The following is a 16836-nucleotide window of genomic DNA, read 5'->3' on the forward strand; positions in this document are numbered from 1 at the left end:
ATTCCCAGAGATAAACGTCACGTAAGCATGAGCTCACAATCAAAGATCACCACAATATATGTGGAAAAGGACCCCCTATGAGAGTCAGAAGAAGCCAGAACAACAGAATTAGATCCTGTAGGAACCTCCGATACTGGAATTATCAGACACAAACTAAGGATAAATATTATGAAATGTTTACTTAACTAAAAGATGGAAATTTTAAAAGGGACAAGCAACAAGAAGCTGTCAAAAATGATCAGACAGGACTAACTAAACAGAATTTTGGAAAATAAAAAGTCAGTGTCAAAAGAAAAGCTCACTGGCAGGATGTGCCACAGACAGAAAAGAAGTCGGAGGTAATGAAAGAGAGGCTAAGAAATGGAGGAGGAAGGATGCCCAGCATCACTGAGCACTAGAGAAATCAAATCCAAACGACAGTGAGGTACCACCTCACACCGGTCAGAATGGCCATCATCAAAAAACTACAAACAGTAAATGCTGGAGAGGGCGTGGAGAAAAGGGAACCCTCTTGCACTGTTGGTGGGAATGTAAACTGATACAGCCACTACGGAGAACAGTATGGAGGTTCCTTAAAAAACTAAAAATAGAATTACAATAAGACCCAGCAATCCCACTACTGGGCATATACCCTGAGAAAACCATAATTCAAAGAGTCACGTACCACAGTGTTCATTGCAGCTCTATTTACAACAGCCAGGACACGGAAGCAACCTAAGTGTCCATTGACAGATGAATGGATAAAGAAGATATATACAATGGAATATTACTCAGCCATAAAAAGAAATGAAATTGAGTTATCTGTAGTGAGGTGGATGGACCTAGAGTCTGTCATACAGAGTGAAGTAAGTCAGAAAGAGAAAAACAAATACTATATGCTAACACATATATATGGAATCTAAAAAAAAAAATGGTTATGAAGAACCTAGGGGCAGGATGGGAGAAAAGACATAGACCTTCTAGAGAATGGACTTGAGGACACGGGGAGGGGGAAGTGTAAGCTGGGACAAAGTGACAGAGTGGCATGGACATATATACACTACCAAATGTAAAATTGATAGCTAGTGGGAAGCAGCCGCATAGCACAGGGAGATCAGCTCGGTGCTTTGTGACCACCTAGAGGGGTGGGATAGGGAGGGTGGGAGGGAGGGAGATGCAAGAGGGAAGAGATGTGGGGATATATGTATATGTATAACTGATTCACTTTGTTATAAAGCAGAAACTAACACACCATTGTAAAGCAATTATACTCCAATAAAGATGTTAAATAAACAAATAGATAGATAGATAGATAGTTAGAAAGAAATGGAGGAAAAGTGAAAAGACCTAACATCATACATCCAGTTGTAGAGGACAGTGAGGGGAGAAGCAATATTTTGCGAATAATGGCTGAGAGTTTTTCATAGGACACAAATCTATACATTCAATAGACAATGTTTTCTAAGTAGGATAAGTAAAAAGAAAACCACACCTATGTCCTACGACCCAACAATTCCATTCTTATGTACACCAGCAACCAGAACAAAAAATGGGGCTCCCCAAAGCCCCCAAGGGTTGCCACTATCCTGACTTGGAAAAGTGACCCCTGGGGGACTTGTGCTGGGGACACAGATATGTCCAATTCATCAACAATTCTTCCAACTGCACACACGTGTGTATTTTTCTTGTGCATATAACACTTTAATAAAAAGTTAAAGTGAAAGAATACACACCTAAACATACCAAAGAAAACCCACAGAAGATGGAGAAGTTAATAGAAGCCAGAGGATACAACTCAGATCACCATTCTCAGGTTCTAGGGTTCAGTCCCACTGACCCAGACTAATGGCCTTTCCTGTTATTTGGGGGCTTTTAGGCCTTTTATCCACCTCCCCAAGGACCATGAGATGACAGACGATGGAGACCGTGTTGCCCTTGCTACCAGGCGAGTCAGAGGCAGGAGGTAAACTGAGTCAAAATTCTACAAAGCAAAGGGCTTCAGGGCCTAAGCCCTAGTTAATACGTATTTTTGAAGTCAGAATGTTTGGGAATTCCCTGGTGGTCCAGTGATTAAGACTCCATGCTTCCACTGGAGGGGCATGGGTTTGATCCCTGGTCGGGGAACTAAGATCCTGCATGCCGCATGCGCAAAAAACCGAAAAGTCAGACTCTTTGTTAAATAGCCTGTTCTTTCAGGGCTCACGTGTCTGCACCAACAAGAACCCCTCAGGTAACAGCCATTGGGATGCTGAGCCGTTTGCCCAAATCCAATTTCAAATTCGGGTTCTGAGCAAGACACCCTGGACGTGAAATCCCGAAAGGATGTGGTGCCGGACCTGACCCGCTGCAGCGCCTCCTCCAGCTGGTCCCTCTCCTGGGCCAGCTGCCGCGCGTGGCCCCGCTCCAGCTCCACGGCCCGCTGCAGCCGGTCCCGCAGGCCTTGGACAGCCTCCTGCGACTCCTGGTGCAGCGTCGCCAGCTCGGCCTTCTGACCCTGCAGCACGCCAACCTCAAGCTTGAAGGCCCGCTCCAGCTCCTTTCTCTCCTCTGCAAAGGCCCTTTTCATCACCTCCATCTCCCTTTCATAGTAATTCACCTGGGAAAAGAAGCGTGAGTGATGTCAGCCAGGGGCCCCTAAACATGATCTGCCTGATGATACAAGGCTGTCCGGCACAGCATCCAAAGAGCGGGGGGACCGGCCTCAACGAGGTGCTGGGGCCTGTGAAAGGCTCCCCAGGGCCCGTGTGGCCGCCTGCTTCTGTCACGTCCCATAACCTTCACTGTGGCCTAGGGGGGCAGGCCTGGCAGGCGCAGAAAGGCTGCTGGGGGCCGAGCTGGGCTGGGGGCCTGGCAGCAGCAGCAGCAGGAGGGCAGAGGGGGGACAATGCCTACCGCGAGGCCGCAGTGGCTCTGAACCCCCTGGAGACCTGGCGGGCAAGGCCACAGCAGGAGCCCAGGGGCAGGACCACAAGGAAGAGGTGGCCCCGCCTCGCTGGCAGTGACACCTGACGAGACGTGGGTACCGTCCCTCAACAAAACCCACCACAGTTGGGTCACAGAGCTGGAGGCATGTTCACCCAAGAAGACAGGCCTGGCCAGGGTGGCCCGGGAGGCCCCCACGCAGGGCAGTCCCAGGGTGCTTCAGCTGGAACGCAGTTGGGAGCTGTGACTCCCCAGCACAGAGTAAGCAGGGAGGTCTGGCCTCAGCGCAGCCCTCGTGACGCTGGGATACCACGACCCTGCTCCCTCCCATTAGTAGCTATACCTTCTGTCCTGCCTGCTTCCGAAGCGGGTGTGAGGCAGAACATCAATGTCACGCACATTTCCCTGCAAACCTCCGTCCCCCTGAGCGCGCTCACTATGGGGCAGACGTGTGCGCAGAAGCGTCCCAGCAGCAGGAAGCTCCCTGACCCCTCCGGCCTCCCTCAGCCCCCCTGACCTTGGTCTCCAGCTGGATCTCGAGGTCTTTGTAACGTTCCTTCACCTGCTCCAACATTATCTCCGTCTCTATACTCACTGGGACGGAATCACCCACAAACGTGACAATGCCTGCAACAAGAAGACACTTCCGTTTTTGTCTTGCCCAGGACGCTGCGGGGTCTGATCCAACCTCCAAGCCGACATCTGGCCGAAGCACAGCCTTCCGCGGGCACTTTCCGCAAGAGGAATGCAACGCTGGCAGTAAGAGGACATGGGCCATGGACCATCCGTTGCACCGAGTTCTCAAAGCTGGCATCTTTACAAACCAGCATTTCGAGTCTTTGCCAGAACGCAGATCCCTCAAAGGTATGAATGGCGAGGAGGCTCCCTGCCAGATTTGTCAGGCCCTTGAATTCCCTGAAAGATGCCACATGGGGTACACGTCCTGCCCCCTTGACCGTGGCAGGCACACACAGGGATGGGGACAACGGGAAAAAGTGACCACAGCACAGACAGTGCTTTAGGATGAGCCATGACGAAGCTCTGTCTTCATTCTTTATTTCGCCTTCCTCCTTTTCTCAGAGGCCCTCCCTACTTTCTATTACATCACACAAATCATGGGAGTGGGGGTCTTAACAAAAAGTCAGGCAAACTCAGCACCTGTGGAGGCTCTGACAGACTGTAGGAAGAGGGTGTGAGCTACACCCGGCCCAGAAGACCCTCCCCACCGGCAACATCACCCGTCCTTACAGCTCGCCCCCAAAGGGCGCCTGTGAACCCACAAGCGCGGCCAGCCCTCCTGGGCCCAGCGGCCCCCCACGTTGTGCGTGTTGGGGGGCACACCCAGGGCTTGACTCAGAATGTGCGTGTGACCGCCGCTGCTGGTCCACGGGCCAGAAAGTGAAGGGAGCAGACACACCCTGACCTCTCGCCCAAGTTGTTTTCCACGAAAAAGAGTGACAGGCTCAATGACATCCTGAGAGAACTCAGAGTAAGTATCTCAGGAAAGAGAGCATCCCGTTGCCCTGACAACTGGAAGCCGCCACCTGGGTCTGGCCAAGTGGCGCCCGTCAGGAGTGGCCCCAGCTGGATGCACTGCCGGCCCAGACTCCACAACCCACATGGCCCCCGCCACCACAACTCTGCTGTCCTGACTGTCCCTCCTCCTTTGAAGGGGCCAAGAGAAGCTCTATGGTCAGACGACGGGGGAAAGTGTAAGAGAAAATGCTCCAGCTGGGAGAGCGCTCTGGTCGTATCAGTGCCAACACGAAGCTTGGGGCTGCCTTTGGTGCCACACCTCAGAGGCTTCTGGACACGGCACCCTGGGCACAGACCCCGTCTCTCTGCTCCCTGCGTTACGGATCGTGGCTCTCGACAAGGGTCACATGCTCTGTGCAGCTCAGTCCCCTCCAGGGACAGAGGAGGTGACAATAACCCCCTTCCCCATGGCCACACTGGCACCAGACACTCATCTGGGGATCAGATGATACCAGCTCACCAGCCACATGCCAACACCTCCTGGCTGAGGGCAGCGGGGCTGTGGGTCTCGACAGCCATCAGCTCCACTAACGCAGCTGCAGGTGAGGGGCTCCCTTCGGGCCCAGGTGCACAGAAGACCCCACTCGGTTTCCCTTGGAGGCTCCCATGTTGACTTTCCTGTTTTAAGTAACAGCTTTAGGACGATACGGGAGCCCAATGCTCTCAGGGTTACAGATGAGAGCGACACGTCCTCTGGGGCTGCGTCTGCGTGACATGTGACCACAGAGGCGGTCGGGCTGCTGGGCCGGGGCTGTCGTGGTGGTTCCCACGGCAGCAAGGGGCGTGGAGCCTGGAGCACGTGAACCTGTAGTGCCCGCCCCGCCCAGCTGCCAGGGTGGGCGCAAACCCCGTCCTCCCCAAGGACAGCTGTGGCCTCAGAACCTCCAGCCCCGTCTCTAGAAGGAGCCAAGAACATTAACCTCTCGGTGCTTGCAGCCTGTCGAGACCTCCCGGCTGGGAGGCAGGAGCCTGGTTTTTCCGACTGACGCCTTTGGCGTCGGCTCTGCACGCAGCAGGTGGAAGGGCCCTTCCCAGGCGCCATGGCCCCGCCCCATCTCAGACCCCTTCCACAGCGGCCCGCCGGCCTCGGTCCACACGGTTTAGCATCTGCCTTGTACGAGCCGTCACAGACCCGAGACCAGCCTGTCCCCTGTCCCCGCAGCCTCCTCTCTCCTCTCCTCCCCCAGAGGACCGTCTGTGTGGAGCATCTCCTTTGATGACCAACTCCGGCCCCCTCCCCGGGACCCAGGAGGCTCCCTGGGACATGCCTGCCCTGAGGTCACGGCAAGGTCCTCATAACCTTCACCACTTGCTTCTACCCAAATGGTAGACCCCTCATCCTCCTCCATCTCCCTTAGGGCTCTGGGGGTCACACAGAACCCTGGCCTCAGGTAGGCCCCTTCTCCCACACAAGAGGTCGGAAGGGCTTGTGACCACCTGTGCAGCTGGCCAGCCCCACGCCCCCCCCCCCCCTCCCCGCCCCGGGAAGGAGCACACGACCCACCACCTCAAAACACCGGGCTCCTACCTGCCGGGCCGTGTCCCGGGGGCAGCTGGCCGTGCCGACTCGGGGGCAGCTGTGCCCGCAGGCCTTCCAGTGCGGCCTGCAGCTCGTCGTTGCAGTCCTGCAGGTCCTGTGGGCAGAGCCAGACCCTTCCTCCAGCCACTGTGGCCACTGGGCCCAGGAGTCAGCCCCAGCTCAGCAGGGCAGACGGGGCACCGAAGCTGTGCCCAGGCACCTAACTGCTCCGTGAGCGACACGGGAGCAGGGGTCACTTCGCGACATCTTATGCCCAGTACCACCTTCCATCACGGGATACAAGGAAGGGACTCAGGGAAAAAAAGTGCAGTGAAAGTGAGAAATGGAGAAAATACAGAGAAACCACAGGTGGTTGGGTAAGCACGCACATAAGGGGAAGAGGACACTTGGGGGCGTGAAGGCTTAAGAGGAAGAGTCTCTGGGAATTCCCTGGAGGTCCAGCGGTTAGGACTCGGTGCTCTCACTGCCGGGGCCCGGGTTCGATCCCTGGTCAGGGAACTAAGATCCCGCAAGCTACACAGCGCAGAGGAAAAAAAAAAAGAGGAAGCGTCTCGTTTGTGACAAGCGTAATTTGTCCACCCACGAATGAAATATACCTGAACAAGCACATTTGGTCACCTGACTTTCAAAAGGCCAGAAAGGGTAGCGTTCACATCCCACCTTCCCAGGTGGCCCCAGAGCCGGCACCGTGGCCACATGGCTTTGGGTCCACGTACTCTTCCCCCCAACCCCGGGTGGGCTGTGGCCGCCCCACCTGGAGGACAGCACGCGTGATGCAGCTTCCGCCTGGCTTCTCCTCCCAGGAAACTGGCTCTGGGGGAAGCCAGACCAGCCAAGGCCATGGCGTGCCCTCAAGGCCCCACCTCCCTCCCTGATTTTTTTTCTTTTTTTTTTTTTGGGCTGCGCCCCATGGCATGCAGGATCTTAGTTCCCCCACCAGGGACTGAACCCCTGCCCCCTGCATTGGGAGCACAGAGTCCTAACCACTGGACTGCCAGGGAAGCCCGCTCCTCTCTGATTTTTTAATCTATTTGAGTTTCTTCTCCAGGCAGCTCTTGTCAAATAAAACTCATCTTCCTGAACTCCCCGGTGGCCAGCGCCTGGTTTGTCTCTGCATCCGCCCTTGGAGAAGGAGCCTTTCATCGGCAGTTCTAGGCGTGTGGGAGAAGGGACAGGCCCTGCAGATCTCAGAAGCAGCACAGAAGCACAGATTTACTAGGATCAGTCCTTCAGAAACTCCTGGGCAAATACACAGTTTCCCCACGGAGGGAACAGCTCCTTCCTGGGGGAAAGGGCAGGGCCGGGATGTGGGAGCCGTGGGGTAGACCTGCGGGGCGGCAGGTGTGGGCAACCCCGGCCCCTCTACCCCACGATGTCGCCACGCCAGCTACTGAGCATGTCAGGTGTGGTCAGTCTGGATTGAGGTGTGTGTAGCATAAACTCTACACCGATCTTAAACACCAGATTCCCAAAAAGGGATGTAAAATATCTCATTTAAAATGTGTTTATATTGATTATATGTTGAAATAATGACACTGTGGATGTAATACAGGGAATAAAATGTAATTAAAATGATGAATGTCACCTATTCCTTTCCTTTTTTTATGTGACTCCTGGAAAACCTGAAATTACACGTGACTGGTGTTTTTACTGACAGTGCTGACCTGGCAGGAAACACTGACAGAATCATTTCTACCCAATGTCCTCCCCCCTCGGTGGTTCTTTCTGCCCCTCAGATGGGTATTTTAAGAGCATATGCACGTCCCACAAATTCAGCAGCGCCAGAAAACAGGTCCTTAGGTGCCATGCTGGGCACAGACTTCTCTGCTCTCAGGCACCACTGTCGGTTCTAACCCATGAGGGTGACATGTGCTGTCCTGGGTCCCAGACAGTCTACTCAGCGGGTGTCCCAGGGCTGGGAGCCAGGGTGCCTGTTTTCATGTGGGCTGCATGTGAACTTGGGGGTGCCTGTGGATGCCCAGGGTGGTCACAGGGTCATAGGGTGTTACTGTGCTAGCCAGCAAAGGCAGCACGTCCACTGCACACACTGTAGCGCTAAGGCTCTGAGGGCTCTGGACCTGTTGAGGCTTCTCTTCTCGTTAGCGGGAGAAGCGAGCTCAGCAAGGAAGCAGGGGAGGGTGGGATTTCAACAGCAGCTTGGAAAGCATCGAAAGCATCGGAGAGGAAGGTGGAGGCGGCAGACCAGCTGGGGAGCCGGGCCGTGCTGAGTCAGCACACACAGAGGGGCTGACCACCCAGGCACAGGCAGTGGAGGGGACGTCTGTCAGGGCTGGTGTCTCAGTCCATCCGGGCTATTGTAACAAAATTCCACAGATGGTGAGTTTATAAACAACAGAAACTTACTTCTCACAATTCTGGAGGCTAGAAGTCCATGACTGAGGTGCCTGCAGATTCAGTGTCTGGTGGGAGCTTCCCGGTTCATAGACGGCCATCTGTTCCCATGTCCTCACTTAGTGGAGGGGATGGGGGAGCTCTCTGGGGTCCCTTTATAAGGGCACTAATCCCCTTCATGGAGCTCCACCCTCATGACCTAATTGCCTCCCAAAGGCCCCACCTTTGAACACCACCACAACTGAGGGAACAGGCTTCAACATATGGATTTATGGGGACACACACATGCAGCACGTAACAGGGTGGAAATGGGTAAAGAGAAAATCTGTATCTGGCACTTCTGACCAAGGACAAGCTACTCCATTATGGTGTCCACCCGAGGGAGCAGTGAAAATATGAAACCACAGAGAACCCCTAAGGAGGAAGCGATTAACATTTTACACTTCCCCCAACTTTTTTAAATCTTTTTTTTTTTGGCTGCACCTCGTGGCATGTATCGTAGTTCCCCAACCAGGGATGGAACCCATGCCCCTGCATTGGAAGTGTGGAGTCTTAATCACCAGACCACCAGGGAAGTCCTTACACTCCCCTTTACCAAAGTCAGCCTTGCCCCAGAAAACTGAGGCTGACAGCTGAAAGAAAGAAAGAAAAAAAAAAAAAAAAAGCCGAGACAGTAGTTGAATAGGAAGGGAACTCGGCAACAAGGGAAAACATGGTTTCTGTGCTAGCAAATATCCTGCTTACAAGCACGGGGAAATGTCAAACAGTGACTTTGGAAAGATGGGTGACACACAGCAGGGAGGTTCAAGGTCGTCTCTACTCTGGAGACTGATGATAAGAAACACCCTAGGCCCGAGGCAGCGCCCCCAGGAGGCTGAGCACACGCAGCACGCAGATCTTGGTCTCTAAAGCCATTCTCTCCAGTTAGGAGCCAGGACTCACTGGAGAAATAGCTGATTCCAGCGCAAGGGCAGGGGAAGCATAAGAGGAGTCTGGAGCATCTCACTGTGCTAGAAAGTATGGAACAACTTAAAAAACATGACAGTGACAAGTCACAAGGTCACGGCTGCGGCCGGAAGACACTCCCACTGGCCAAATCTCACATGACTTGAGCACCAAAGTAATTCGACATAGTAACGAATTATCAATACAAACCACTGATGAGAATGGCGATTCCTGAGCCCATACCAACCAGATACGCAGATAGATAGACAGGACTTCTCTGCCTGACGGCAGATGCCAAGTGCCAACTGACAGATGTGGAGTGGATGATGGAAAACATCCTTTTGCAACAACCATTGTGGCAAAGACGGGAGTTGGCAGGAATCACTCACTGATCCTAAATCCAGTGAAACTTCTGACGAAGAGCAGGACATCTGCGTGGTCTTAAAGTGTCACCCCACACTGAGACCAGGTGATCAAAATTAACATCACCTACATTGTGCAGCTGAGAAGGCATAACCTCAATTTAATCCAAAGGAAGTATCACGAAAACACAAAACGAGAACGTTTCTATTGAAAAGGAAGGAGAGACTGTATTCTTCAAAAATCTCCACGTGAAGGACAAAGAAAGGCTGTGGGAATGTGCTACAGACAGTGTGTCTCCCCAGATTCATATGTTAAATCCTGATCCCCAGTGTGATGGTATTTGGTGAGGTTTTTTTTTTTTTCTTTTTGTGGTATGCGGGCCTCTCACTGTTGTGGCCTCTCCCATTGTGGAGCACAGGCTCCGGACGCGCAGGCTCAGCGGCCATGGCTCACGGGCCCAGCCGCTCCGCGGCACGTGGGATCTTCCCGGACCGGGGCACGAACCCGTGTCCCCTGCATCGGCAGGCGGACTCTCAACCACTGCGCCACCAGGGAAGCCCCCTGGAGGTGAGGCTTTTGGGAGGAGATCAGGTCAGGAGGATGGAGCCCCATGACGGGGTTTGTGCTCTAATAAAACAGCCCCCAGAGAACTCCCTCGCCCCTTCACAGAAGGACACAGTGAGAAGACAGCCGGCCACCTGCAACCCAGAACAGAGGCCTCACCAGACACCGAATCTGTCAGCACCTCGGTCTCAGACCTACCAGCCTCCAGAACAAAGGAACTAAATCTCTGTGGCTTATAAGCTCCCCAGTCTATGGTATCTTTGTTACAGCCACCTGAATGGACTAAGAATGTTCCAGATTAGAGGACATCAGACTCTGGCCCTGGCCCTAGACTGGGTCCTGCACTGGAGGAAGATGCTCTAAAGAACATTGTTAGGGGAATTCCCTGGCGGTCCAGTGGTTAGGTCTCTGAGCTTCCACTGCTGGGGACCCAGGTTTGATCCCTGGCCAGGGAACTAAGATCCCGCAAGCCAAGCAACACAGCTAAAAACAAAAAAGAACGTTGTTCGGTTGACTAACAAAACTGAAACACAGCAAGCAGGTTAAAGGACTGTATTGGTGGAAACTGTGAAGTTACTAAGTATCCTCAGCTACCCAGGAGGTGTTGGGAAGCTGGCTCTCTAGGAAGAAAAGCCCAGCTTGTAGCTTCTGCACATTTCTTGGTGTAAATAACTCCCCCATCAAAGGTTTAACAAGAAGCCAGCAAAATTCCTGAACATGTAACATCAACGTTGGGCACCTGAACAGCACTTTGAGGTTGAAGGGTCGGCCTGCTCTCAGGAAGTGCATGGACCAGTTCGGGGTGGAGGGTCGTGATCGCCTGACTCACCTCCGATGTACACGTGCGCGTCCACATGCACACGGTGAAACGTACACAGCAGGTGGACTGGGGCAGAGGCATCCAGGTGTTCCCCAGACTAGTTTCACTTTTGTAACTTCATGTATTAGAAATTACTTTCAAATAAAACGCTTTTTTAATGCTCTGTTAGTTTGAAACAGCCAAAAATATCCCCAAAAATAGAGAGGGCAAATTTCTAAATAAGTAGCTTAGCACTAAAATGTAAAATATTCCTGCTGATATTTGAAAAAGTAAAATTTTGAGAATCAAAAGTGAAATCAGCAGCAGCTGTTAAGTGACAGAGTCATGTGAAAAAATGAAGGCAGTTACATTTGTTTGAAAAAATTCAGGTGCACTAAAGCAATGTATTGATGGATGGTTAGTTACAGGTGCTCAAAGTGAGAGAGAAAACACAGCAGGAAAGAGAGTTCCTTTCAGAAAGTCAAGCGGCACATTCCAGCTGCACCACATCCCCTAACCACACACCACACACACCACTCGGGCACCCGAGGAGGGTAAGAGCTGACCACACGCAGGCGCACCCGGGATTCAGGATGTGGAGGGCAGGAGGTAAGGGTCACGTCACACTGCAGACCAGCACAGGCTCACCTTTATCCTCTGGTGTGGCCAAAGCATCGTATGCAGAAAGACAGTTCTTAACATTAATTGGGAGGGAAATCATTAAGAGGCAAACGGATACTAGACCCCTAACTCCAAATGATAATGTTCTATCTGCTAGAGTCCCCGGTAATCTCGAGAGAGTAACGGGTTATGATCTGTTTCCCCAGCACTGACATTGTTCACCACCTACGCCCTCTTCTGCATAGCGGCAGCGCCAGCCGAGTGGGCTCACGTTGGTAGATTTGGCCCAGGAAATGCAAACACTCAACCACAGAGACAAGATGAAGCCCTACATGGTGCCAGGACACACAGAGGGGGACTTAGGACAGGGGCCGTCTCGCCACCTGGGCAGCCCGTGTGGGGCTGGGCACACGTGCTGAGCAGGCAAGTCCCACCCGTCTCCTTTCAGAACACGAGGCTCGGAGGACCCCACTGGTGGAAGGCAGGCCGAGATCAGAGGCTCTGCCTGCTCTGCTCATACAGGGATGCTCCTGTGGACCCGGGCTGGACCACCCTCCACGTGGAGGCCAGGGGGTGGGAGGGCCCACCCGAGTCTGAGCGGACAGACCCTGACGACCCCGCAGGTAGGGGACCACATACCCGGCACTTGAGCTTGTACTCCTTCAGGACCTCTGAGAACCGCTCCTCCTGGGTCAGGAGCTCCGTGCTCTGTGGCTCGAGCTGAAAGCCAGATGCAGGCAGGAAAATGAGGGCCGGGACCTGAGGCCAGGTAGAGGGTGTGTTGTCACCCCCAGACGCTGTCCCCACCAGGCTTATTAGCATCTGCAGGTACAGCTGCCCATCCCTCCTCTTCCTCCCCTCCCCTTGTCTAAAAGACCTCAGGGCAGAAGGATGTTTGGAATTTATGGAAGGCGGCCATGCTCCCACCTGGAGCCTGGGCTGCCTTCCTGCCTTGGCCACCTGGGAGACCCCCTGCCTGGACCCTGCACCTCCCCTCCCCTCCTCCTCTGAAGGTGATGGTAAGGGCCAGCTGGGGCGCCTCTAACCTCTCCTCCGTGCCCACCACCACCAAGACCCTGTCACTGGGGTCTGTGCAGAGGGTGCTGACTGCTCCAGGCTTTGTCACTAAAAGGCCAACGTGCAGGGCATCACCCGGGCGTCACCAGCACCCCTGCACTGCATGAAGTGGAGGAAAACACAGGGAAAGTACCCGTGATAATTTTCTCTCCATTATAGAATTTTAGGAGAAAAAACCTAAATTCCATCGCCTGTGTATTCTTCGTCAAGACCCTGACGCCCTTTACCCGGCGCCCAGGGGCGCCTCTCTGGAGACTCAGAATCAGCAGAGGACCCACCTTGTCCTTCAACACAAACTCCAGATCATTCTGCAGCTTCAGGACCAGCTTCTCCGACTCTGCGAGCTTCTCCACGACTTCAATCATCTCCTTCTGCAGTCGACTGTTTTCCTACAAGACACAGGCCAGCGGTTGGCCGGCTTTGGGGACGGAGGAGGGAGCTGTGTGGAAGGGCTGCCCCCTCCGAGCAAGAGGCAGGGCTCATGAGCAGGGAAGGTGGACCCCACGGAGCCCTTGGGGATACTCCCCCTTTCCCACTGTCTCGTCTTCTCCCACCCACCCAAGCTCTCGGCAACCCTTTCCCAGCCGTCTTCTAAAAAACAAATTGAAAGCTGTACCACGACGGCCCAGGTGTCCACCAGGAGCAAGGCAGTGTCCTCAGACACGGGGACCAAAAAGAAGGCATGTCCAGCCTGTCCTCCAGGGGGACGGAGGCGAGGGAGGCAGGGCAGGTGCGGACAGATACCGCAGCCCCAAGTTAGGGAAGGAGGAGGATGGGGGGCCGGGGACACCTCACTGGAAGCAAATGCAGGGTGGGTGCCGGTCGTGGGGCGCTCTCCACAGCCCAGAAGACTGCGTCTGCTCCAGGGCTGGGGGTGCAGGCTGATGCTTTTGTCTTTTGCTGACCCCACTGGTGCTCTGGTCCCAGGGGTGCAGCAGAGGTGGCTGCAGCCGCTGACCTAGAGGCCCTCGGGTCCCCCATCCTGCTGCCCACACAGCTGGAGATGAGGGACCATGTGTCTCCCAGAAAAGCCAGGACACTTTCTGCTTTGGCTGAGAAATGGGCTCTTTCCATGGCTGCAGGAAATGTTCTTTAGTGTGAAACCCCCAGCACCACGGGGAGGGTTTAATCCTGGACCAGGGAGGTGTGGGTGTGGAGGATGGACCCTTAGGCAACCTCGCCTCCGTCTTTTCGGGTGGGAGGCACCCCTCCGCCCCCCGAACACCTCTACCTTCAGGGCCAGGCTCAGCTTCTGGCGGAGGCTGGCCTCCTCAGCCCGAAGGCGCTGCAGGTCCTCCTCCAGCGCAGCCCTCTGCCGCCGGGCCTGCTCCCAGGACAGCTCGCGCTCCACCTCCACCTCGGACCGCAGGAGACTCAGCCTCTCCCTGTACCCCTGCTCTAGGCGTCTGCAAGGCACATGGCACATGGTTCGTCGGGCTCCTGAGGGGCGCCACCTGGGCCTCTCCCTCCCCGGGGTCTCTCGCCGGAGCACTCGGCCACAGGGTCTGGGACTCGTTTGTCCACCCTGGCAGATGAGAGAGCTGCAGATGCTGTACCATTTAAGGATGCGGGGCCTCCTTAAATCCCTCCTTGGGGCTGGTGGAGGTGACCCCACACAGACAAGGTGAGCCAGCGGGTCCCTTGGCCTCTGGGGTGAGCTAGCGGGTGACCTCTGGGTAGGTGTCTGACGCTCCTCGGCCATTCAACCTCCTCCACATCATGAAAAAATGAATCAATAAATAAAGGCGGCACCAAAGCCTTCGGTGACCAAACGCGCACAGAGGCCAGCCTCTGTCACGAGGACACAGGCATCAGAAAACCAGTACGTGGCGAATCCCAAAGCAGCCAGAGAAAGGTGCGGAGGCCCTTCCCCTCAGACTCTGCTGTGGTCGTTTGCAATAACCATTTCTTTGCAGCATGCAGGACTTTAGTTCCCCAACCAGGGATCGAACCTGTGCCCCCTGCAGTGGAAGCACGGAGTCGTAACCACTGGACCGCCAGGGAAGTCCCCGCAATAACCATTTCTATCAGCAGGGAAAACAGTGCTAGATCTTAGCTTTACCACTAAAACAGCTGCTTAACAGGATTCTCAGACCCAGTCTATCTAGATTGAAGACGAATGAAACTTCGGCAGAGCTTGGCCACGTCAACAATCGAGCATGAGAAATACTGGGCTCGGCCTCCCTCAATCTCACCCCAGAGCTTCGAGGCGGGGGCATGAGGGGAAGGGGGGCAGCCATCACTTAGGGAAAAGGTTTGACGAGTGGGATTAATCTAACAGCCCACAAATCTCGGGGCTAATTTTACAAATACAAATTTGATCATATCACTCCACTCTTTAAAGGGGAAAGGTGCAGTAAAATACGGCAGAACAGACCCACATCACGGGTGCTCTGTGGCCGTCAGAAAGTATATGCAACACAACACCATTCTGTAAGTAATCACGTGCATGGAAAAGCGAGGGACTCACAAAAAATGTTAGGAGTGATAACCTCTGTGGATGTGAGACTTTTGCTTTTATTTTTCCTTTTACTTGGTATTTTCTTTCTTTTTAATTATTTATTTATTTATGGCTGCATTGGGTCTTAATTGCCGCATGCGGGCTCTTCGTTGCGGCACGAGGGCTTAGTTGCCCTGCGGCACGTGGGATCTTAGTTCCCCGACTAGGGATCGAACCTGCATCCCCTGCATTAGAAGGCGGATTCTTAACCCCTGGACCACTGGGGAAGTTCCTACTTGTATTTTTTAAGTTTTCTACAATGAACATGTATCATTTATTACTTTTGTAATAAAAACAACCTAACACAACCACAAAAACTATTTCTAAAAACGTATCAATGATGCCCCATTGCTCACTGGGCAAAATCCAAACACTCGTGTGGCCCTCAAGGCTTCATGTGTTCCCCCACCAGATTCTTGGACTGAGATACGGCCCTGGAGTCTCTGGTTCTCTGACCCAGAGAGAACTTCCCTGAGTCCCTTCTGGGTGGTTGGGAGAGTCAGGCCGACCGGGCCGAGACCATCGCAAATCAGTTCTCAGCTCCCTGACCGATTGTCTAAAATCGTCCACACTTAAGCTTGTGGACGCTGGGGTGGGGGGCAGCACAGGCCACAGAGGAAGGACGTGTGCGGGTCAGGCTGCTCCAGAGCAGGGAGCCCCAAGGACCCCGCGTACCCAGGCCTCGCCTCAGGACACAGCCCCACGTCCGCCCACGTCAGGGATGCAGCAGAGCCCAGCTGCGGTAAAGAGTTACCGGGGTAGCGGGTGGCGCCTCAGGAGAGGGGGAAAGCCTTTCACAAAGGTCAGAAATTCTTTCCTCTGGTTTGTCCACCACCATCCCGGCCAGCTCACCAGGAGTCCGCTTAGGCCACCCGATGGGCGATGCCCGGTGTGCGGTTTTGGGCCCCGGCCTCCCTCCTGCAGAACCAACAGGCTGCAAAGCCATTCTCTGGTCCTCTCAAAACGTCCACCCGTCTCGCTGATCACAGGCACGGAGAGAAGACTCAGCTTGAGTGGGACAGACCCCGACAGATGGAGCAGAGAGTGAGGCCAGCAGAGCACTTTCCCCTGCAGACGGTCGTCACAGGCACTCGGCCAGATGCCACGTTCCCAAGCGAAGGGCAAGACTGCTTCTTAAAATGCACTGTCTTCCCTCAAGGAAGGACGTCAGCAGAGTGCTGGGTTCAGGTGAGACAGCAGGGCTTCAGCTGGTGGCCGCCCGCGTCCACTGCCCACCCTCGGCTGGGGACCCCGGCGGGACCTACCTGACCTTCTCCTCTGCGAGCTGCTCCAGGGCAGAGTGGAGGTCGTCCGTCTCCTTCACAAACTCCAGGTGCCTCTGCTCTGCCTTCTCCAGGTCCTGCCTCGCCTTGTCTCGCTCCCTGGCCATCTGCTCCACCTGCCCCCTGCGTGAAGGAGGCGGGGTCAAAGGGGACACCGCTCTGGGCCCAGCAAGCCCGTCTGCAGGAACAAACACAGCTGGGCTAACGGCGCCGAGCAGCGGCCAGCGCTGGGCTCTGACCCACCTCCTCCCAGGGCCGTTTCTATAGTTACTGTGCCCGGTTTACAGAAGCACATACAGTGACAGGCCAACTGCCTGGCAAAGGGGTTTCTAGCAGGTTTCTGAACCAGGAGGTC

At 54.4% G+C, this 16836-nt stretch overlaps 1 protein-coding gene across 3 annotated transcripts in view; it reads right to left on the reverse strand.

Annotated features, from left to right (window-relative positions):
* The window catches only part of NINL (ninein like), a 107823-nt gene that overhangs the window by 18439 nt on the left and 72548 nt on the right, over window positions 1-16836 (reverse strand). For 2 of the 3 annotated variants that reach the window (XM_067707426.1, XM_067707424.1), the window contains 7 exons: window positions 16464-16604; window positions 13930-14104; window positions 12977-13087; window positions 12261-12380; window positions 5966-6071; window positions 3419-3528; window positions 2316-2575 (listed from right to left, as the gene is read on the reverse strand). In XM_067707426.1, the coding sequence (XP_067563527.1) occupies window positions 2316-2575; window positions 3419-3528; window positions 5966-6071; window positions 12261-12380; window positions 12977-13087; window positions 13930-14104; window positions 16464-16604 (1023 nt within the window). The remainder of the gene's footprint in view (window positions 1-2315; window positions 2576-3418; window positions 3529-5965; window positions 6072-12260; window positions 12381-12976; window positions 13088-13929; window positions 14105-16463; window positions 16605-16836) is intronic. The other variant, XM_067707425.1, reaches the window with a different exon arrangement.

The sequence above is a fragment of the Pseudorca crassidens genome, chromosome 15, assembly GCF_039906515.1.
Source record: "Pseudorca crassidens isolate mPseCra1 chromosome 15, mPseCra1.hap1, whole genome shotgun sequence".
In the NCBI taxonomy this organism is placed as follows: Eukaryota; Metazoa; Chordata; class Mammalia; order Artiodactyla; family Delphinidae; genus Pseudorca; species Pseudorca crassidens.